Below are 22,500 nucleotides of genomic sequence, written 5' to 3' on the forward strand. Positions count from 1 at the left end.
TAGAGGACTAGCAGCACGCACAATCATGTGTGCTTACGGACTGTATCCCTTGCAGACTGTATTGATATTTATTGATATATAATGTAGCAACCAGAATATTAATAACAGAAAGAAACAACCCTTTTGTGTGAATGAGTGTGAATTTTGGGTTGGTGTACTAATTGTAAGTGTATCTTGTGTTTTTATGTTGATTTAATAAAAAAAACACAAAAAAACCCGATACAGATAATTAAAAAAACGATACCGATAATTTCCGATATTACATTTTAAAGCATTTATCGGCTGATAATATCGGCAGGCTGATATTATCGGACATCTCTAATTTCAAGTAAACATATGAGGGGTTAGTAACAGCACTACCATGTGGTGTCTGTCATAAGAAAAAAAAGGCTTCACTGTTGCTAGGCGGATTTGGGCTTTAATGTCAGCGTCCTGGGTGTGAAATCCCTTGCTATGTCTCTACAAGCATCGACACTTTGGCTTGGATTTCACGACTTGCGTCCCCTGATGGTCAGACGGCGAGCAGTTGAATTAAATAAAAAAAAGCCTTTGTATGTTTATGCAGGGACCTGTGTCAAGTGTGGAAAAGGTGTGTACGGAGCGGACAACGCCTGCCAGGCTTTGGAGACCCTTTACCACACTCGCTGCTTTACCTGCGTCTCCTGTGGTGAGTGGACCTTCTCCGGACTAATATTTTTGAGCCGTTCTGAGTATCTCTTTGTCACAGGGCGCACCTTGAGGAACAAGGACTTCTACAACGTCAACGGCTCAGTGTATTGCAAAGAGGACTACATGGTAAGCTTGGTCTCAGGATGGGTTTTGTTTTTTTCCCCCATTCGTTCTGATCACAACATTCTCGTCCTCCGTCGCAGTTTTCAGGATTCCAGGCTGCTGCCGAGAAGTGCAATGTGTGTGGACACCTCATTCTGGAACAGGTGAGTTGTGGGAACATACCTCAGTCACTTGGGACATGCGGGTGTGGGGGACGGTCCTTCTGGTTTCCCACAACGAACTTTCGCTGGAATGTTTGCCTGTGTTTGTACCACAAACAAAGACATTCGGACCATATTAGAGCATTCTGACCAACATGGAGTCTGAGAGAACATATACAAACTCCGTTTCCATATGAGTTGGGAAATTGTGTTAGGTGTAAATATAAACGGAATACAATGATTTGCAAATCATTTTCAACCCATATTCAGTTGAATATGCTACAAAGACAACATATTTGATGTTCAAACTGATAAACCTTTCTTTTTGTGCAAATAATCATTAACTTTAGAATTTGATGCCAGCAACACGTGACAAAGAAGTTGGGAAAGGTGGCAATAAATACTGATAAAGTTGAGGAATGCTCATCAAACACTTATTTGGAACATCCCACCGGTGAGCAGGCAAATTGGGAACAGGTGGGTGCCATGATTGGGTATAAAAGTAGATTCCATGAAATGCTCAGTCATTCACAAACAAGGATGGGGCGAGGGTCACCACTTTGTCAACAAATGCGTGAGCAAATTGTTGAACAGTTTAAGAAAAACCTTTCTCAACCAGCTATTGCAAGGAATTTAGGGATTTCACCATCTACGCTCCGTAATATCATCAAAGGGGTCAGAGAATCTGGAGAAATCACTGCACGTAAGCAGCTAAGCCCGTGACCTTCGATCCCTCAGGCTGTACTGCATCAACAAGCGACATCAGTGTGTAAAGGATATCACCACATGGGCTCAGGAACACTTCAGAAACCCACTGTCAGTAACTACAGTTGGTCGCTACATCTGTAAGTGCAAGTTAAAATTTTCCTATACAAGGCGAAAACCGTTTATCAACAACACCCAGAAACGCCGTCGGCTTCGCTGGGCCTGAGCTCATCTAAGATGGACTGATACAAAGTGGAAAAGGGTTCTGACGAGTCCACATTTCAAATTGTTTTTGGAAACTGTGGACGTCGTGTCCTCCGGACCAAAGAGGAAAAGAACCATCCGGATTGTTATAGGCGCAAAGTTGAAAAGCCAGCATCTGTGATGGTATGGGGGTGTATTAGTGCCCAAGACATGGGTAACTTACACATCTGTGAAGGCACCATTAATGCTGAAAGGTACATACAGATTTTGGAGCAACATATGTTGTCATCCAAGCATCGTTACCATGGACGCCCCTGCTTATTTCAGCAAGACAATGCCAAGCCACATGTTACATCAACGTGGCTTCATAGTAAAAGAGTGCGGGTACTAGACTGGCCTGCCGGTAGTCCAGACCTGTCTCCCATTGATAATGTGTGGCGCATTATGAAGCCTAAAATACCACAACGGAGACCCCCGGACTGTCGAACAACTTAAGCTGTACATCAAGCAAGAATGGGAAAGAATTCCACCTGTGAAGCTTAAAAAATGTGTCTCCTCAGTTCCCAAACGTTTACTGAGTGTTCTTGAAAGGAAAGGCCATGTAACACAGTGGTGAACATGCCCTTTCCCAACTACTTTGGCACGTGTTGCAGCCATGAAATTCTAAGTTAATTATTATTTGCAAAAAAAAAAATAAAGTTTATGAGTTTGAACATCAAATATGTTGTCTTTGTAGTGCATTCAATTGAATATGGGTTGAAAAGGATTTGCAAATCATTGTATTCCGTTTATATTTACATCTAACACAATTTCCCAACTCATATGGAAACGGGGTTTGTACTTCGGAAGCAGATTTTGCTGTAAATGTCCCATATTTCGGACATTTTAAATACGTGTCCAATGTGCCACGATAGTGAATGAGAAATACAGTAGTACCTCAACTCACCAGCCCAATTACATAATCCAAAACCAGCGAAGTTGGCACGTTGTGTAAAACGTAAATAAAAACAGAATACAATGATTTGCAAATCCTTTTCAACTTATATTCAATTGAATAGACTGCAAAGACAAGATACTTAAAGGGAAACTTCGGTTTTTTTCAACCTGGGCCCTGTTTTCATAATTTTTTCTGTATATGTGAGTGCTGGATAAAACATTTTTTGAGGTCGCGCCAGTATTGAGCAGGGCAGGCAGCCTCCAGCCCAGCTAACGCTCGTACACAGGGCAACTGGCTCTCGTCAAAATTCGGCCTATAAACATGCATTTTTTTCACACTGACAGGCTCAGATAGTTACAATGAGTGTCCGACAACATACTAGAAAGGAGAAATTAACGTATGTCTCTACCTTTAGCTGGAGATCGCTGTTTGTTGTGAGCTGTGTCCAAATCTCACCACGCTACAAATCTCGTTCCGAAATCTCGCGATAACTCGCGACAAAACACCGGTGGAAAAACAGTTACCTGACTGAGGTGAAGAGAGATGACTGAAGTGATTTTCTGTTGGATTACCGAAGACTGTTATTTTAGTTTTATAGAAAAGTTTGTTTGTTTGTCTGTCATGGCTGAATTTTTGCCTGATGTGAACTGTTTTTCCACCGGTGTTTTGTCGCGAGTTATCGCGAGATTTCGGAACGAGATTTGTAGCGTGGTGAGATTTGGACACAGCTCACAACAAACAGCGATCTCCAGCTAAAGGTAGAGACATACGTTAATTTCTCCTTTCTAGTATGTTGTCGGACACTCATTGTAACTATCTGAGCCTGTCAGTGTGAAAAAAATGCATGTTTATAGGCCGAATTTTGACGAGAGCCAGTTGCCCTGTGTACGAGCGTTAGCTGGGCTGGAGGCTGCCTGCCCTGCTCAATACTGGCGCGACCTCAAAAAATGTTTTATCCAGCACTCACATATACAGAAAAAATTATGAAAACAGGGCCCAGGTTGAAAAAAACCGAAGTTTCCCTTGTTCAAACTGGAAAACTTTCTTTTTTGCAAATATTAGCTCATTTGGAATTGGATGCCTGTAACATGTTTCAAAAAAGCTGGCACAAGTGGCAAAAAAGTTGAGGAATGCTCATCAAACACTTATTTGGAACATCCCACAGGTGAACAGGCTAATGGGAACAGGTGGGTGCCATGATTGGGTATAAAAGTAGATTCCATGAAATGCTCAGTCATTCACAAACAAGGATGGGGCGAGGGTCACCACTTTGTCAACAAATGCGTGAGCAAATTGTCCAACAGTTTAAAGAACAACATTTCTCAACCAGCTACTGCTAGGAATTTAGGGATTTCACCATCTACGGTCTGTAATATCATCAGAAGGTTCAGAGAATCTGGAGAAGTCACTGCACGTAAGCGATGATATTACAGACTTTGGATTCCTCAGGCAGTACTGCATCAAAAAGCAACATCAGTGTGTAAAGGATATCGCCACATGGGCTCAGGAACACTTCAGAAAACCACTGTCAGTAACTACGGTTCGTCGCTACACTACTATGCAAAGGAAAAGCCATTTATCAACAACACCCAGAAACGCTGCCGGCTTCGCTGGGCCCGAGTTCATCTAAGATGGACCGATGAAAAGTGTTCTGTGGTCTGACGAGTCCACATTTGAAATTGTTTTTGGAAACTGTAGACAATGTGTCCTCCAGAACAAAGAGGAAAAGAACCATTCGGATTGTCATAGGCGCAAAGTTGAAAAGCCAGCATCTGTGATGGTATGGGGGTGTATTAGTGCCCAAGGCATGGGTAACTTACACATCTGTGAAGGCACCATTAATGCTGAAAGGTACATACAGGTTTTGGAGCAACATATGTTGCCATCCAAGCAATGTTATCATGGACGCCCCTGCTTATTTCAGCAAGACAATGCCAAGCCACGTGTTACAACAGCGTGGCTTCATAGTAAAAGAGTGCGGGTACTAGACTGGCCTGCCTGTAGTTCAGACCGGTCTCCCATTGAAAATGTGTGGCACAATATGAAGCGTAAAATACCACAATGGAGACTGTTGAACAACTTAAGCTGTACATCAAGCAAGAATGGGAAATAATTCCACCTGAAAAGCTTAAAAAATTGGTCTCCTCAGTTCCCAAACGTTTACTGAGTGTTGTTAAAAGGAAAGGCCATGTAACACAGTGGTAAAAATGCCCCTGTGCCAACTTTTTTGCAATGTGTTGCTGCCATTAAATTCTAAGTTAATGATTATTCTCAGTTCGAACATTATATATCTTGTCTTCGCAGTCTATTCAATTGAATATAAGTTAAATGATTTGCAAATCATTGTATTCTGTTTTTATTTACAAATTACACAACGTGCCAACTTCGCTGGTTTTGTAGTTCTGGGATGGCGCTCTTAACTCAAAACATTTTTAACATCCAACATGCCTTTTTAAAAAGAAAAGCAAACTTCTCGATAGGAAACATGGTTTGGAAAAACAATACATAAAATAGAATGTAGTACAAACAACTCCAGTACTTTTATGAAGTATTGCAATAACCATGTACAGTTTGCTTTGGAAAGTGGGCTATTATGGCGTCTCCTTCCTGCTGCTTCTTCGCCAAACACACCATCAGCAGCTCTTCCACATTTTCATGGACACATCTCCACGTTGAGATATTGTTTTAACATTCTTGGCTGGCATTATTTACTCATTCTGCTTCAGTAGGGCGCAGACTCGCCGTGGTACGCTCAAATTGCTTCACCAATTTAGGGAGCTACATGCTCCATCATGTTTTTGATGATGTATTTCTTTAACATTGAACATAATCCACTTCCTTCCTTCCCGTGGTTGGAAAAACAAAGCTATGTCGATCTCTAGCTATAAGTAAATGCCAGCGAGTAAGAGCAGAGGCTTCACGTATTAATTTATGCACAAAAGCCTGGTGTACGCCCTTATTTTATTTATTTTTTAACAGCAAAGTTGAGATGTATCAAGAGTGACGTGAACGTGGACACCCTAGGCCGCAGTTCCATGATCGACTTTGTAGTTGTGTCATCGGATTTGCGGCCTCATGTTTTGGACACTCGGGTGAAGAGAGGGGCGGAGCTTTCTACCGATCACCACCTGGTGGTGAGTTGGCTGCAGTGGTGGGGGAGGATACCGGACAGACCTGGCAGGCCGATACGCATTGTGAGGGTCTGCTGGGAACGTCTAGCAGAGTCTCCTGTCAGAGAGAGGTTCAATTCCCACCTTCGGAAGAACTTTGAACATGTCACGAGGGAGGTCCTGGGCATTGAGTCCGAGTGGACCATGTTCCGCACTTCTATTGACGAGGCGGCTGATTGGAGCTGTGGCCGCAAGGTAGTTGGTGCCTGTCATGGCGGTAATCCTAGAACCCGCTGGTGGACACCGGCAGTGAGGGATGCCGTCAAGCTGAAGAAAGAGTCCTATAGGGTCCTTTGGGCTCATATGACTCCAGAGGCAGCGGACAGGTACCGACAGGCCAAGCGGTGTGCGGCTTCAGCGGTCGCGGAGGCAAAAACTCGGACATATGAGGAGTTCGGGGAAGCCATGGAAGACGACTTCCGGACAGCTTCGAAACGATTCTGGACCACCATCCGCCGCCTCAGGAAGGGGAAACAGTGCACTGTCAACACCGTGTATGGTGAGGATGGTGTTCTGCTGACATCGATTGCGGATGTTGTGGATCGGTGGGGGGATTACTTCGAAGACCTCCTTAATCCCACCAACATGTCTTCCTATGAGGAAGCAGTGCCTGGGGCTCTCCTATTTCTGGGGCTGAGGTTGCTGAGGTAGTTAAAAAGCTCCTTGGTGGCAGAGCCCCGGGGGTGGATGAGATCCGCCCGGAGTTCCTTAAGGCTCTCGATGCTGTGGGGCTGTCTTGGTTGACAAGACTCTGCAACATCGCATGGACATCGGGGGCAGTACCTCTGGATTGGCAGACCGGGGTGGTGGTTCCTCTCTTTAAGAAGGGGAACCAGAGGGTGTGTTCCAACTATCGTGGGATCACACTCCTCAGCCTTCCCGGTAAGGTCTATTCAGGTGTACTGGAGAGGAGGCTACGCCGGATAGTCGAACCTCGGATTCAGGAGGAACAGTGCGGTTTTCAACCTGGTCGTGGAACTGTGGACCAGCTCTATACTCTCGTCAGGGTCCTTGAGGGTGCATGGGAGTTTTCCCAACCAGTCTACATGTGCTTTGTGGACTTGGAGAAGGCATTCAACTGTGCTCCTCGGGAAGTCCTGTGTTCTGATTGTGGCAGTCCGCCATAACTTTTATGGACAGAATTTCTAGGTGCAGTCAGGGCGTTGAGGGGATCCGGTTTGGTGGCTGCAGGATTAGGTCTCTGCTTTTTGCAGGTGATGTGGTCCTGATGGCTTCATCTGGCCAGGATCTTCAGCTCTCACTGGATCGGTTTGCAGCCGAGTGTGAAGCAACAGGGATTAGAATCAGCACCTCCAAGTCCGAGTCCATGGTTCTCGCCCGGAAAAGGGTGGAGTGCCATCTGCGGGATGGGGAGGAGACCCTGCCCCAAGTGGAGGAGTTCAAGTACCTCGGAGTCTTGTTCACGAGTGAGGGAAGAGTTGATCGTGAGATCGACAGGCGGATCGGTGCGGCGTCTTCAGTAATGCGGACGCTGTATCGATCCGTTGTGGTGAAGAAGGAGCTGAGCCGGAAGGCAAAGCTCTCAATTTACCGGTCGAGCTACGTTCCCATCCTCACCTATGGTCCTGAGCTTTGGGTTATGACAGAAAGGACAAAATCACGGGTACAAGCGGCCGAAATGAGTTTCCTCCGCCGGGTGGCGGGGCTCTCCCTTAGAGATAGGGTGAGAAGCTTTGCCATCCGGGGGGAGCTCAAAGTAAAGCCGCTGCTCCTCCCCATCGAGAGGAGCCAGATGAGGTGGTTCGGGCATCTGGTCAGGATGCCACCCGAACACCTCCCTAGGGAGGTGTTTAGGCACGTCTGACCGGTAGGAGGCCGTTGGGAAGACTATGTCTCCCAGTTGGCCTGGGAACGCCTGGGGATCTCCCGGGAAGAGCTGAACGAGGTGGCCGGGGAGAGGGAAGTCTGGGCTTCCCTGCTTAGGCTGCAGCCCCCGCAACCCGACCTCAGATAAGCGGAAGAAGATGGATGGATGGATTTGATTATGTATAATAAATGTTTTGTAATGTAAGCCTAGATAATCTTTGTGATTGGTTTCATATAATACGACATGGTTTATCATGTTAAACTGTAAGAAGGTTATAACGATTGAATATGATTAAAAACAAGTGTAAGAGTAATAGTTCAGTGTAAATATTTCACTGGGCCCTTCTGCAGTGGAAAAGATGCGCCCCTGTTATAGGGTTCACTGTGACATTTGCTACACCACCTAAAAGCAGGGATGACTTGAAATGATCTAAAAACACTTTAAAGTTGGGACACTCTTAAGTCAAGAATTTGATGAACACAAACAGTAGCAACACTAGCACAGCCATGTTAGCTACAATGCTAACAGAGTGACTGTTTAACAACGTGCTCGATTTGGTTAAATGAGCAAACTTACGATCCTTACATCTATAACTACCTCATTTTTATTTTAAGATGAAGATTAAAGTCGGAGATATATTCGGTGCTTATAAACTCTACATTACTGTTAAACACCATTGAAAAGTTCACTTTGTCCTCCATATTCTTATCTTCTCTTTGTGCTTCAAATAGTGTACTTACAGTCTCCTTTCGTGAGAGTAATAATACATCAAGCTTTGTGACCTCAGATCTTGCAAGCCATGGGGAACTCCTACCATCCAGGGTGTTTCCGCTGCGTGGTGTGTGCCAAAGCCCTGGACGGCGTGCCCTTCACCGTGGACCAACACAGCCACATCTACTGCGTGGCCGACTACAACAAGTGAGAGCAGACTTAATGAAGAAAAAAGTGACATTTTGTACTTCTCCTTGTTTCTTATGGTCTGTGTTCATTTTGCAGGACTTTTGCACCAAAGTGTGCGGCCTGTCTTCAACCCATCTTACCAACCGAGGTTAGAAATGTAATACAATAAAGTACACCAATATACATAGAAAAAATACATGTGTACATGACACTAATGTAAATTAATTGGAATGTTCCTGTGCATCATCAGGGCAGTGAGGAGATCCTCAGGGTTGTGTCCATGAACAAGGACTACCACTTTGAGTGTTACCACTGTGAGGTGAGGACTTTTTGTTTTCCCTTTGTCGTTTGCAAGCTGACCTCCCTTCCTTATCTGACCCAGGAGTGTGGCAAGCAGCTCTCCGATAAGCCCGGCTCGCAGTGCTTCCCGCTGGACTCTCATCTCCTGTGCCACCCGTGCCACATGAGCAGAGTGTGCAGCACACACTGAGGACCATCCTGCTTTTTTTTGTTTTGTTTTAATTCTCATCATGCAACTGCTGATATTAAGACTTTCTCACAGCTTTGACTTGAATCCCCCCCCTCCTTGACATAGTGCCACCTGCTGTTCTTCTGTACTGTGGGTTATAAAGGGAACATGGAAGAGACTACTGCTCCTCTACTGTAGAAGAACAAGGGATACTGCTAAACTCTGTACATTGTTTTTAAATAGCAAACATTTTGCACTTAACTTTACTGTAAGAGATTTGTATTGGACTGTCGTTTCTGTATGCTGTAATAAATTGTGTTGACTAGTGGATGAAATTGACAGCATTCTATATTGTCTTGATTGGTATTGATGGCTCAACAGGGAATTTGCTTTAAAATTTATTCATTTCTTTTATGGAACTTGCAATACAATAAGTACTTGCAGGAGACAAACAATCAACTACAACAATTAAAATGTTACAAAATGGAGCTATCAGAATACAAACCTTTATTTGAATATTTATATATGATTGACATGTGAGCATCTTAATGTTTATCATCCTGATACACGCCCTCTAAAGACAAACCAGGACTCAAATCCAGCATTTGATATTACCTATCACATTTTCCTAACTTAGTTGGGACAGTAAGATAAAGTGTTAAAATTAAACATTAAAATAAACTAGTGGAAGTGAGCCAAACACAAACTGCTTATAGGTAATGTTTGAAGGACAGGATATCTATTTTCGACTTTATTACAGGGCTTTGGGAGGAATAAACTGTGGAACCACAGAACTTTAAAAGAAAGGAGAAAAAAAGAAGGCTTCTAAACCTTGAGAACACTGCCCCCTCCATCTTTTCTGCAATGGATGCCAGTTAAAAACATAACCTTTACAAGGAGGAAGTCTGCCCTCCAGTGGGGAAACAATGAAACGTTTTAACAGGAAGCGGACTTCAGTAGACCATTTTAAACTGAGCAGGCTGAGGCGTACTCTTCTTACCTCGTATCTGCCTGTGAATATTTTCACTCATCCAGGTCATTGTATTCTCCATCCCCGCTGGACTGTTCAGTTTATCTTAGAAGACATTTTGTTTATGCTGGGCTAGAGCTGTCCTATCTAGTCTTTGAACATGAACTGATGAAAGCGAAACATCCACTAAGACAACCTAAAAAGTCCAGTTGCGATAGATTCAAAGTCCTGAGAATTCTTTGTCTGCTTCAGCGGCGCCGGTCTCTGGTGTCGCTTCGGCTACGAGACCGCCACCCAGCGTCAGTGGCTGTTGTGGGTTGCCCGGAACGACGGTCACCTTCCCTCCTCCTGTCTCCGTCTGCATTCCAGCCTCGCTCCTTGTCTCGGTCGGCATCGGCTCCTCGGCCACCAGTTCCCCTGCTGCCTATTGTCGCACTGCCACCTTCTTTCTCCCGGGTTTTTAACCTCTCCTTCCTCTCTTCTACTCGCTTTTTTTCCTCTTCTTCCTTCTGCTCCTTGAGCCGTCGCTCGCGTTCCTTTTGACGCTCACCCCGTTCTAACAGCCTTTGCACAGCCTTGTAAGAGACAAACGTACAGGTGTGTTACTAGGGCCCTACAGTAAAAAAAAAAAAACCCACAGTAGTCAAATGCCAACCTGTTCTTCTGTGAGGGGCAGCCAGTATATACACGGAGCTGCTTTGGTCTTGAGGAACAAGTCATCCAGAAGCTTTGCAGGAGCCTCTTCTGCCTTCTCTATTGGTAACAAAAACACTCTCCATTAGCAAATACATTTTTGTAGCTTTTAATTCACCATTGTGTTTCTGCTACCTTCGTAGTGCTGTGCACAAGTGCACCCCTAATCTGTTCCCTGTGCTATTATTTATTCTGACAAATAACACATGGTGGTTATTAAACCCCATAAGTTTGTTTGACTTGAAATTTTTCACAGAGTAACGCTAACTGTATCTCATGGTGCAAAAACAGCAAAGACTGGCTGACATTTTTAGGGAACTGATAAGTACATGTGTGTGAGAAAAATTGGTTAAAAACACGGCTACCCTTGAGCATAATGTCTTTGCAACTTATTGTCCATAAGGCATTGACTATTTAGTGAATATCTGTAGAACTTGAATGCTAGCTTTATCTTCCAAAGCATTTTGACCACAATCCACAGAGGGCGCCACAAATGTCATCTTGATGTCTTACCCTTCTTTTCAGTCCTCCTCTCCTTACTCTTTGCCCTCTCTCGCCGCCTCCGCTCTCTGTCACGGGACCTGGAACGTCGCTGCTCCTCCTCTCCCGGCTTCGCAAATTCACGGATCTTGTCGCGGTCCCACTCGCGTTCCCCGCGAGCGCGTTCTCTCCGCTCCATTTCTCTCTGGCGCTCAGCCAACAGGTCCCGTACCAGTGGCGCTCCTCGGTCACGGTCACGGTCTCTGCCTCGGTCTCGCTCAATTTCCTTGTCCCGTTCTGGCATGAGTGGGGGAAGCCGAATCTGGTGAGGGGCCAGCTGAGGGAAGTGATTCTCCTCTTTTTTTGGCTTTAGGATACCTTTGTGAAAGTCCAGCTGCATAGGACAGAGAAGAAAAAGTTCTGGAATGGCACTAATTTGGAGAATACAGTAGATCTTTGCTGTACACAAAGTATTTTGATACTCTAAGATTATGTTTACACTGCAGGCTAGAGTGGACTAAATCAGATTTTTTTTTTTAAACATTACAAAATAAATGATAAATGATAATGATAAATGGGTTATACTTGTATAGCGCTTTTCTACCTTCAAGGTACTCAAAGCGCTTTGACAGTATTTCCACATTCACACACACATTCACACACTGATGGAGGGAGCTGCCATGCAAGGCGCTAACCAGCAGCCATCAGAGGCAAAGGGTGAAGTGTCTTGCCCAAGGACACAACAGACGTGACTAGGAAGGTAGAAGGTGGGGATTGAACCCCAGTAACCAGCAACACTCCGATTGCTGGCACAGCCACTCTACCAACTTCGCCACGCCGTCCCAAAAGAGATTTTAGAATAATTTTTGACATTTTAAAAAGGCCCTAAATTCAAATAGTTGGATTTAAGACATTTTAAGACCCCACGGATACCAATACATACATATACAGAACATTTGGAAACAGTGCTGCCGAAATCGGATGTTGTGTTGTGATGACATATCCACTTTCGCTGGCTCGCCGTGTCTTTGAAGTAGCTCGACTAAAGATGAGGAAAAAGTCGCAAACAGGTCGCATTGCCATTTAGATTGCAGTCACATTAGAACAGATCAGACTCTAGACAGATTCAGACTACCACCTGATGTGGCCCAAATCTGATGTGCAGATATCTGATTTGATGCACTTTGGAACATTTAGGGCATGTCCACATGAATTCAGATACTTAATAAACGCATACTTATCTCTGCGTTTAGGCCTCTTGTCCACACCTCTTGTCATTTTCAAATCTCAACAACACTGCCTTGCTACCTTTAAACACACTTTAAGAGGATTTACTGTGTGTTTGACCGTAAATGTATTTTCACTCAACGTTGACAAAAAAAGACGCATCAAAACAGGCTTTGCGACAGTCCCGCCAGCGCTAATGACAGTCAGCTGTTTTGGATACGATACCTCCACCTGATTAGACAACTTTGACATGCAAGACTTTCTGCTTTGTCTCAAAAAAAAAGATGCAAGATGCATGTTTTTAATCCTTATTGGATGACAGATTATTAAGTCAATTTACGTGTGTTGCTTCCATTTGTATAGGAGTCGGGCGCATGTAACGTGCCCGAACGACTAAAAAAACATGTCTACTTCCTTCTTGTTAATGTCAATGCACATCTATCTCTATATTGATCATTTAATGCATTATAATTCCACAAGAGTTTTGCAGCAGCACACGCACGTCTGTGCGCTTATAGGCACTTAAACGTGCAAAATGGCTTCCTTGGCTCGTTAGTGCGTGCTAATTTGAGAAACAATGTACACTTCACTCCACATGTAATATCTCACCATGTTGCTGATTAAAGATGTTATCATTTGGGTTGCAGCAGCACAGGCGTGCATGCGAGCTTTAAATACAAAAAAAAAAGATTTACATTATTCCCAGAGCTCGGTGTAAATGCAAGCTGGTTTTAAAAATAATGTACATGTCATTTTATGTCTAGTATATCAAACAGTATAATAACATAGGTGTAATGCCACCAAATCAGCTGTGGCTGCTTTTTCTAAGCTTCTGATTGGACATAATGTGCATGACAGCAGGTTTATGCATTTGTGTGTAGACAGACAGTTTTGAAACTACACTTGTGTGGATGGAGATCGTTTTAACCCCAAATATGCATTTTTCAAACTCTCCGCGTTCGTTTGGACATGGCCTTAGACTGGCAAATGCTGTGTCTCCCTTGAGGGAAAAAAAACAGATTTGGTGTCAAGTTTAAAGAGAGCCTAATAAAATGGCAACCTATAATTTGTTTTTACATTTAAAACACTTCCTTGTGTTGTACATGTGTAATAGTTATTCTTTGGTTAAAATGTTGCATAGTTAATGTTTTACAGACCGTATTCAAGTCGCTTTCTAACCGTCTCTTCAGAGTGTGCTGTTTTGTGGGCGGTCTTATTTACTGCCTCTACTTCGACTGGGTAAATGCACAAAAACTACTGGATGTAGTTTTAGTTTTTGCGCTTTCCTATGGAGTCTGACATACCGTATATGTTTTGAACTATAAGCTACTTAATTAGAAATGACAACAGAGGATTCAAGTGCATTTACGAGCCGGTCTGATCCAAAACAAGAAGAAAAATAAGCTTATAGACTATAATGTTGTACTTCAATGGTGGAATCGCAGTCTTCGGGTACATTTCTACCATATATAAAGGAGATATCCACTGGCATCAAAGGTCAGAAAATGTCTTAAGTCAGAGCATATTCCTGACGGCTCGTTTGGCGGAAGTAAAATTTTCGGGTCTCCTGGGGAACCCAAGTACACAAAAGCAGGTACCATCAGTTAAGAAAAGTTGTTTTTTCGGAATAGGTCCCCTTTAAATTCCGTATTTCACATTAAGAAAGAAATACAGTATTCCACCAACAAATTATGTAGTTACACAACATCACGTTTTGTCAAAGCATCTTTCTTTCAGTGCTGGAAAATCAAGAAATGTAATTTGTGCCACAGCGCCCACTGCTGAATTCAAAACTGCAGTACTTTTTCCCCCTTCAGACAGCGGAATCTAACCCCTTTGTTTTTTATGATAACTTAAATAGAAAGTCTACAAGTTTTAAAATGTACAATTTAAAGTAGAGAATAGAAATCCAAATCAATGTGGGAGAGCAAATGCTGAACTGTGAGTAGGCAAAGATGGACAGTAGTGTGAAGAAGCCTTGGTTACCTCATCCTGTTCACAAAAGTCCACACTGAGCACTTTGGGATTGCTCTGAGGCCATTTGACTCCATGGAGAGCAGCTCTGGTGGCCACTGCCTCCTCTGTTGTAGCATACTGGAAGGATCGTACAAAGCAATAAGCAGCAGACACATGTCTCAAATGTCCAATGGTGAGAATGAGTTTGGGGCTTACTGTGACGTAGCAGTGTGACTTGATCTTGTCGATCCAGAAGCCTTCTTCCACCACACTACCTGTCTGTTTCAGCAGCTCTTTGAGTTGGTCCAATGTGAATGGTCGGACCTGTAAACACACAAAATAAACTTTGAGTATGGTTAGGCATGGTGTAGGTCAGACAGACTTCACTAATCAATTCCAAACCTACCAGGTTTGTCACATGGATAATGTTGGAAAGTTTGCCTCGTGGAGGTGAGGGCTGCCTGGTGGACCGGATAGGGTCGTCTATAGTGACAGACATTCCAGACCTCTGTTGACTGATGGAGCGACGCACTAAACTGTCACTGGGGGAAACTGAAAATAGGAGCGAGAAATGAATGAAAAGTTTAAAATAGGCCCCCCTTTATGCAAAAGTCCTTAGAACCTGTATGAGCACCAAACAAGAAAAATATCTATCGTGTCTTGTTTCCTTCCTTTTTGAGAGAAAACGTGCTCAAATGGGCACTTTTGAAGTTGCTGCTTTTCATGGAGTCATTCAAAAACCCTCCACCCTCATAAAAAAGTGTGCTTCTCTACACATCTTCAAATATCTGCCAGTCATCTACAGACACTAGAGTTGTAAGTTTGATCATTTTGTTTTTCTGCAGCAAATAGGCTGACCTAGCATGATTCTGTTAAGTTAAGTTAAAGTACCAATGAATGTTACACACACTAGGGGTGGTGAAATTTGTCCTCTGCATTTGACCCATCCCCTTGTTCACCCCCTGGGAGGTGAGGGGAGCAGTGGGCAGCAGCGGTGCCGCACCCGGGAATCATTTTTGGTGAGTTAACCCCCAATTCCAACCCTTGATGCTGAGTGCAAAGCAGGGAGGTAATGGGTCCCATTTTTATAGTCTTTGGTATGACTCGGCCGGGGTTTGAACTCAAAACCTACCGATCTCAGGGCGGACACTCTAACCACAAGGCCACTGAGTAGGTGAGTGAATTGAGTCGTACTTAAAATTAACACCACTAGGCCACTGAATGTGACTTTAATGTTAGCATTGTAGCTCACATAGCTATACTGGTTCTGCTAACCATCTGTGTCCTCTGTCCCCTTCAGTGTTAATCAAGTGGAGAGCTAAACTGCATTTGTAAAAAGTACATCAAGTGCTTCTTGGAGAGACACACTTTGTTGGAGACAACAAACTTCAATATCATTAACGCTACAGACACACACAAACTGTGTTCCCATTAGGGTTACTAAAAGTGCTTTCAAACGGTCTAAATTACATCATCAATGTACACTTCCAAATATGGTATTATGATACCCCTGAGACTTACTAACAATTAAAAAATAATTTAAAATGGGCCTTCGAACTTTTAACTTCACCTTTCTTTGGCTCAGTATCAGGCTTGTCACATGTCTCATCGGAAACACTTTTCTTAGGTTTGTCTGTGGGGGTAATTTGTTGTATTTCTCGTTCTGCTATCGCGCCCTCCTTCTCTTTCACTTCTTCCTGCCCGTTCTCCTGGTTGTCAGCTGGGACCACCTGGGGAAGGGGTGCAAACCGTCACATGGCCGTCAACAAAGACTTCCTTCCGTTACTTTCCTTCCTCTCTTACTTGTGTGACTGTGCGTCGGATCTTCAGGCCTTTGTCCTGATCGCCCTGGCTGTTGTCATGGTTGTCCTCATCCCCGGACATCTGCAGATCCTCAGGGAGCAGAAGGTCGACCACGGCCTCCTGGGCTACTTTGATATCTGGGATCAAAGTCTGCCGAGCAAAGAGAGTAAAGATTTATTAACCGCAAAAATAAGTTGTAATATAACTAAAAGAAACCCACCTTGAGTGAGTCGGTAGTGATGCTGATGGATGGCTTCTTTGAAGTGACTGCTGTGCTGGAGCCCCAACGTCTCTTCCTCCCTGCCACAGCTACAGAGTCTGCGTCTCCCCCTCCTACGTCGGTTGCAGTGTTGGGGAGCATCTTGCTGCCTGTAGGGGGAAAAAAATAAACCATGAAGGTAAAAAAACATTCGAGGCACAATCCAGACATTTAATCTAGTTCAGGCCACCTACTGGTCAAAGATATCTTGCGAGCAGCAAAAGCCTTTGGAGTGGTGCTCTGGAGAGTAAGGGAGAGACAGAAAAAGAACATACAGAAACCCCAAAGGGTGCGAGGGTGAGATGAGAACTAACAGTGCATACCCCAAATGGGCAACAGAAGGTCAAACAGGGTAAGTGACAAAGTAGCGTTTTTGGGGGTTCAACTAAAATTACATTCTTAAAAATAAAGTAGTAGTTTGCCTGCTTCAATTGTACCCACATGCTCCACCTCTGCCCAAAGACCCAGAGATAAACCACCAGGATTACCTTGTGTGCGGTGTGTATGAAGACTAAGCAAACAGAGTACAGCATGTGCGTGTTTGAATGGGTTAGATTAATGGATTTGTGTTGCTACTGTGTTTATATTTTAAAACTTCCTATTCAAAATTGCCCATGCTCTAATTATTTGGTCAGTATAAGAACACAAAAGAAGCACAAATGGTTCTTTCAGGCGTTCTGTGAAGCAGAGGTGGAAAACCCTAAAGAGCCTTTAAGACAGACCATTTAAAAAGTTAAAGGTAACTTGATAAGTTATAAACTGTTGTAGCTTCAGTCCATATTTGTGTTTTAGCAATACCATTCTACTATCAAAATAAAACTGTAGTACAAGAAACTGCTGTGATTTACAATTAAATGTTATTTTCTCTAGCAATTATTATTTTGCAAAGATATTCATTTTACATGGTTAAGTTATTGCCGGGTACCATTTGACACCTGATTTCCTTACTGGACTATGGCCCAACCGCACGACTCTCTGTACTGTATCTAGGCAACAAGGATCCAATCAGGGAAGGCAGAGGAGTGAGGGCATGCCTCGATTTGAGTGTGCAGGAACTGATCACTGGGATGGACTTTTGTCTTTCAAAGGGGTGTGGGGGCGGGTATGCTTCTTGAGCGACTGTTGTTCAAAGTCTTATTTCTTGGGTAGTCTGTGAGTAATAGAGGGTGAGGATGGGGTTCACTTTAAATGTCCAGGTAAATTATAAATCCATTTGTCAAAAGTCTTTGGGAAAGTCCATTGCTGTGCTGTGGTGTCCTGTGGCTTCTAAACTTCAACAGTTTGTGCAAATTCAATCTGAAGCCTTTAAATGATGTGGCATTTTGAATTGTAATCCATTAGGTAGTTCAAATGAGAGAACACTTCTTTTGCACAATGCGGGAAGTGCCAAGTTGTGGGTGTAAATGCAACAGGATGCAGAAAAATACATCTACACCACAAGCATAGCAGTTCAGAGGAATAATGATAGCAACACACCCAGTGAGTCAGGCTCAACTCCTGATGAGGCGGCTGCGGGAGAAGGTGGTGATAAGTGAAGCGTGCGCAGCCATAGATGACATGTCAATGAAGTTATGTCCATTCAAAGTCTGCGTAGTCCTTGGGAAAGCAGTGTCTTCAAAAAAGTGTCATATAGTCTCATGGCAAATATATTTCCATATTCAAAGGCACATCCATTGTGTTTGGAAACATTTCCAGTCATTACATCATCCCAAAGAATGCAAGATGGGGTTGGAGGCATTTTTAAAACAGTCACATCTGCCTGTTTCAGGCTGTCATCATCCTTAAAATTGCTCGAGAGGAGGGAATAATTCATGTTGCGCAAATCTTCCTTTTCTCCTCGCCGTCTTTCATCAGCATCACATAGTATAGTCCAGTTTAGATCAGCAAGCAGCTCATCTTCCAACCCCAGAGGCAAGGTTACCATGACAACCAGGGGCTGCAGTTACCATGGCTGCCACTGCTGCCGGTGGTGGTTTGACGCCAGCTCCTGTGCTGCTGGCTCAAAGTGTCACTGGAAGCCTATTTACACAGTGCCATGGACGGGGAGGGGGTTGCAGACTCTGGCCCTAACTCAGGTACCAGTGGCACACTCGAGCATATCGCGACAGGAGTTGTAGGAGAAGTGGAGGTGGTGTTGGTGGTGGTGGTGGTGGTGGTGGTGGCAGTAGTAGTAGTATGCAGCTTGTACCATTAGGGGCAATGGAAGAGGCATGGGCACCTTCATAACAAAGCAATCAATGTGGTTTTAAAACAACAATCACACCATAAATATATATATAAGAGAGAAGTTTTCATGAGGGGATACAAAAGGCTAAAGATGGAGGAGGCGAGAGGAAAGGGGGAGACAGTGAAAGGAAGAAAGAGGCAAGAAAAAGGCATGATGCATGAAAACACGCCATCATTCTTTAAACAACTAAATAAAAATAATGACTGATATACAGTATCTTGAAAGTAATACAAGAGTATGCTACATTTGTGAAACAGAGTAAGCATGTTTTGCAGCCTCTCTTTAATTTAGCAAAATATTTCATGCCAAACATGTTACTAATGCAATTGTAAAAAAAAAGCACTCGAGAGGGTATATATATATATATATTTTTTTTTTTTTGCAGTTGGCCCTTCTTCTCCGACACCGACAAGCACATAAATGAATGAGAGGCATGCAGTGTGGGGCAAAAAGATGATCCAATGAAAACTATCAGAACCAAGGACCGGCAGCATCAGCACCCTTGGGCCCATGGGAAAGCAATTTGCAAAAGATAAGGAAGGATAGGTGTAGGGCTGGGCGATATATTGATATACTCGATATATCGCGGGTTTGTCTCTGTGCGATATAAAAAATGACTATATCGTGATATTCGAGTATACGTTCTCACGCAGTTGCTTTTAGCTGCGGGGCATTAAACTGCATGTGTTTCTCACTCTTTCCTGTCTCTCCTTCTCACAGACACTTAAAACAAGCGCACCTCCTTACATACGTCACATACTGTCACGTGAGCAAAGTCACACGCTCTCGCAGAGCAGACAGGTTGCGACATGGTAACGTTAGCTGTGATGCTAACAGCTAACGGTGTGGTTTGAGTGGTAATACGAGAGAAAACAGGTGCGAATCTGGTAACAAATGGAGGAATAATTAATTCTCAAGAAAAACAGCACGGGGTCCATCGTCTTGACGGTGGTTTGGCTTCAAGCGGGAATATGTCTTTACATGTCAACATCTCAGTTCGGTGCTACACCAACTAAATGCCGAAGCAACTATTTCCACATCAACACCGTAGGACATATACTATTTGATATGCAGCTCATTTTTATGTGACACTTATTGAAATATCTTGTGTGTCATCATTCACAAAAGTGCGCTTTATTTGTTTTAAACTATTGTAGTGGCTTTCTGTACAAAAAGTGCACTTTAATTTAGTGTTGTTTTGATATGTCATCTTAGTGACATCATTCACAAAAGTGCAACTATAGCTTGTTTTAAAATGTCTCGGACAATCTTGCACTTTCTGTTTTGGAAATGACATGAATGTTTGTGCCACTGCTTAATAACTGTTTAATAAATACCGTTTTGCTAAATTGACTTAGTTGTGATTTCCCTCTCTGCATGAAAGTTTAAAATGAGCATATATTAATGCAGTATGAACAAGAATGTTTTAATGTAGACACAGATTCATCATACTGCTGTGATTATATGTATCAAGTGTTCATTCAAGGCTAAGGCAAAATATCGAGATATATATTGTGTATCGCGATATGGCCTAAAAATATCGAGATATTAAAAAAAGGCCATATCGCCCAGCCCTAGATAGGTATGAATAATTAGTCGCAGTAAACACATAGAATTACAACTATACCCGACTCCAACGACAACACAACCTTGTAAAGAAAATAAATATACTCCATTTGCATTGACTTACAAAGAATTGCAACTAAAAGCAAATGGATCAGGTTGTGTTGCGTTTAAATGACTAAAGCGTCAACAATTCATGCGTGGATGTGAATGACGATGCAAAGTTAGTTGGAGACTGTGGCTCCGGCCCATCAACCCACACTCTCAGCTAACTTACCTCCTCCAGGTGGCCCTCACTATTGATTTGGTCGGCTCCTGACATCAGCTGCTGGGCCACGGGGCTCTCAGAATCTGGTTCCGCCTCCGACACGGCGGCCAGGCTGGGCTCGGACACCTCACTGTAGGAAGAGGACAAGGTTGGAGGAAAGGGTGAGGAGAAACAATGTTGCTTTTATAAATAAAAACATAGGCTGACACTCCGGGACCACACATTGTCCCACAACTAACGAATGTATGTATGTATGTATGTATGTATGTGTGTGTGTGTGTGTGTGTGTGTGATCTTCAAGCAAAAAAACAACAACTAACACCTAAACAGTTGCTGCTGGGAGACAATTATAACAACACAAACACGTAGCCCAGTCAGAGAATGACTGTATTGCCATTGCTTCTCGCCACTTACATATGATAACCGCCATATTTTGTACAATAACTAAAAGGACTACAAATTTAAATGCACAGAGTCAAAACTCACGACATGCTAAAAAAGTCATATGATTAATGCAAATGACTGAGAAATGTCATACCAACACATCTCATGTCTCATGGGGCGGCGTGGCGAAGTTGGTAGAGTGGCCGTGCCAGCAATCGGAGGGTTGCTGGTTACTGGGGTTCAATCCCCACCTCCGTTGTGTCCTTGGGCAAGACACTTCACCCTTGCTCCTAATGGCTGCTGGTTAGCGCCTTGCATGGCAGCTCCCGCCATCAGTGTGTGAATGTGAGTGTGAATGGGTCAATGTGGAAATACTGTCAAAGAGCTTTGAGTACCTTGAAGGTAGAAAAGCGCTATACAAGTATAACCCATTTATTTGTGTTGGTATGACAATAAGTTCCTTGAAATGTATCCCCTAACTGGTTTTATTGTGCTGTGGTGCTACATAAACACCTTCCCCATTTTTATGACAGTAGAGGAAGTATTGAATAGACAAAAAAGATCACTTCTAGCATAAATCTGAATTATCTGAGGTGTAATTGTAACCGAGGCTAGGTCACGTTTGCAATCACAGCATACATGTTGGAAGGTCCCAGGGGTCAGAAATGAGTCAGGTGGGACAATTACATAAAACCACAAAGACATCACCTCACTCATTACATATATCCATCCATCCATCTTCTACAGCTTGTCCCTTTCGGGGTCACGGGGGTGCTGGAGCCAATCTCAGCTGCATTCGGGCGGAAGGTGGTGTACACCCTGGACCAGTCGCCACCTCATCGCAGGGCCAACAATCACACTAATTACATTCACTAGGTCCAATTTAGTGTTGCCAATCAACCTATCGCCAGGTGTATGTTTTTGGAGGTGGGAGGAAGCCGGAGTACCCGGGGTAACCCATGCAGTCACGGGGAGAACTCCACACAGAAAGATCCCGAGCCCGGGATTGAACTCAGGAGATTCATATTGTGAGGCACCGTGCTGCCCTCATTACATATATATCCAGTTTAATGATCCTTAAAAAAACAGTGTTAATGGAAACAGGGAGGTCCTATTTCTGTAATAAGACATTTGTGCTTTTCGGCAGAGGTCATAATAGTTGTTATGATTATTACAAGAACATGAAATCATAGCCCCGTGATTTATTAAACACGCCATACTACTTTCCGTGTTATTTGAGGCACCGGTCGAAGAGAAAAGCTAACCTCTCGCCTCTTCACCGAACAAAAGACACAGCGCCATTGCCCCATGCTCACACCCATAATGGCCAACTTTAATCACACGTAAGACAGAAAGATATCGCCGCTAACATGAATTAAAACACAGGCAATCCCGTTGTCCAAAACGACCCTGGGGCCGTGGGAAATGGACACAATGAATGAAAGATACCTGTGTCGCACTCTTACCCGTTTTTGTTTCCTTCGGAGACCATTATGACCGAATTTGAGGAGGTTCCCCGGCGAAG

The 22,500-nt window shown here is 43.6% G+C and overlaps 2 protein-coding genes across 3 annotated transcripts in view; one reads left to right on the forward strand and one right to left on the reverse strand.

Annotated features, from left to right (window-relative positions):
* Positions 1 to 9,601, forward strand: part of ajuba (ajuba LIM protein) — a 33,484-nt gene extending 23,883 nt beyond the window's left edge. Inside the window, exons 3-9 of the mRNA XM_062065983.1 lie at positions 566 to 667; positions 728 to 795; positions 873 to 935; positions 8,564 to 8,694; positions 8,773 to 8,824; positions 8,927 to 8,995; positions 9,059 to 9,601. Coding sequence (XP_061921967.1) covers positions 566 to 667; positions 728 to 795; positions 873 to 935; positions 8,564 to 8,694; positions 8,773 to 8,824; positions 8,927 to 8,995; positions 9,059 to 9,166 — 593 coding nt within the window. The 3' untranslated portion in view covers positions 9,167 to 9,601. The remainder of the gene's footprint in view (positions 1 to 565; positions 668 to 727; positions 796 to 872; positions 936 to 8,563; positions 8,695 to 8,772; positions 8,825 to 8,926; positions 8,996 to 9,058) is intronic.
* acin1b (apoptotic chromatin condensation inducer 1b) overlaps positions 9,535 to 22,500 on the reverse strand; it is a 30,617-nt gene continuing 17,651 nt past the window's right edge. For both annotated transcript variants that reach the window (XM_062065981.1, XM_062065980.1), the window contains exons 7-17: positions 20,601 to 20,721; positions 16,728 to 16,773; positions 16,495 to 16,643; positions 16,275 to 16,424; positions 16,042 to 16,201; positions 14,878 to 15,023; positions 14,688 to 14,795; positions 14,502 to 14,609; positions 11,322 to 11,682; positions 10,771 to 10,868; positions 9,535 to 10,690 (exon numbers count right to left, since the gene is read on the reverse strand). In XM_062065981.1, the coding sequence (XP_061921965.1) occupies positions 10,364 to 10,690; positions 10,771 to 10,868; positions 11,322 to 11,682; positions 14,502 to 14,609; positions 14,688 to 14,795; positions 14,878 to 15,023; positions 16,042 to 16,201; positions 16,275 to 16,424; positions 16,495 to 16,643; positions 16,728 to 16,773; positions 20,601 to 20,721 (1,774 nt within the window). In that variant the 3' untranslated portion in view covers positions 9,535 to 10,363. The remainder of the gene's footprint in view (positions 10,691 to 10,770; positions 10,869 to 11,321; positions 11,683 to 14,501; positions 14,610 to 14,687; positions 14,796 to 14,877; positions 15,024 to 16,041; positions 16,202 to 16,274; positions 16,425 to 16,494; positions 16,644 to 16,727; positions 16,774 to 20,600; positions 20,722 to 22,500) is intronic.

The sequence above is a fragment of the Entelurus aequoreus genome, linkage group LG12 (assembly GCF_033978785.1).
Source record: "Entelurus aequoreus isolate RoL-2023_Sb linkage group LG12, RoL_Eaeq_v1.1, whole genome shotgun sequence".
NCBI lineage: Eukaryota > Metazoa > Chordata > Actinopteri > Syngnathiformes > Syngnathidae > Entelurus > Entelurus aequoreus.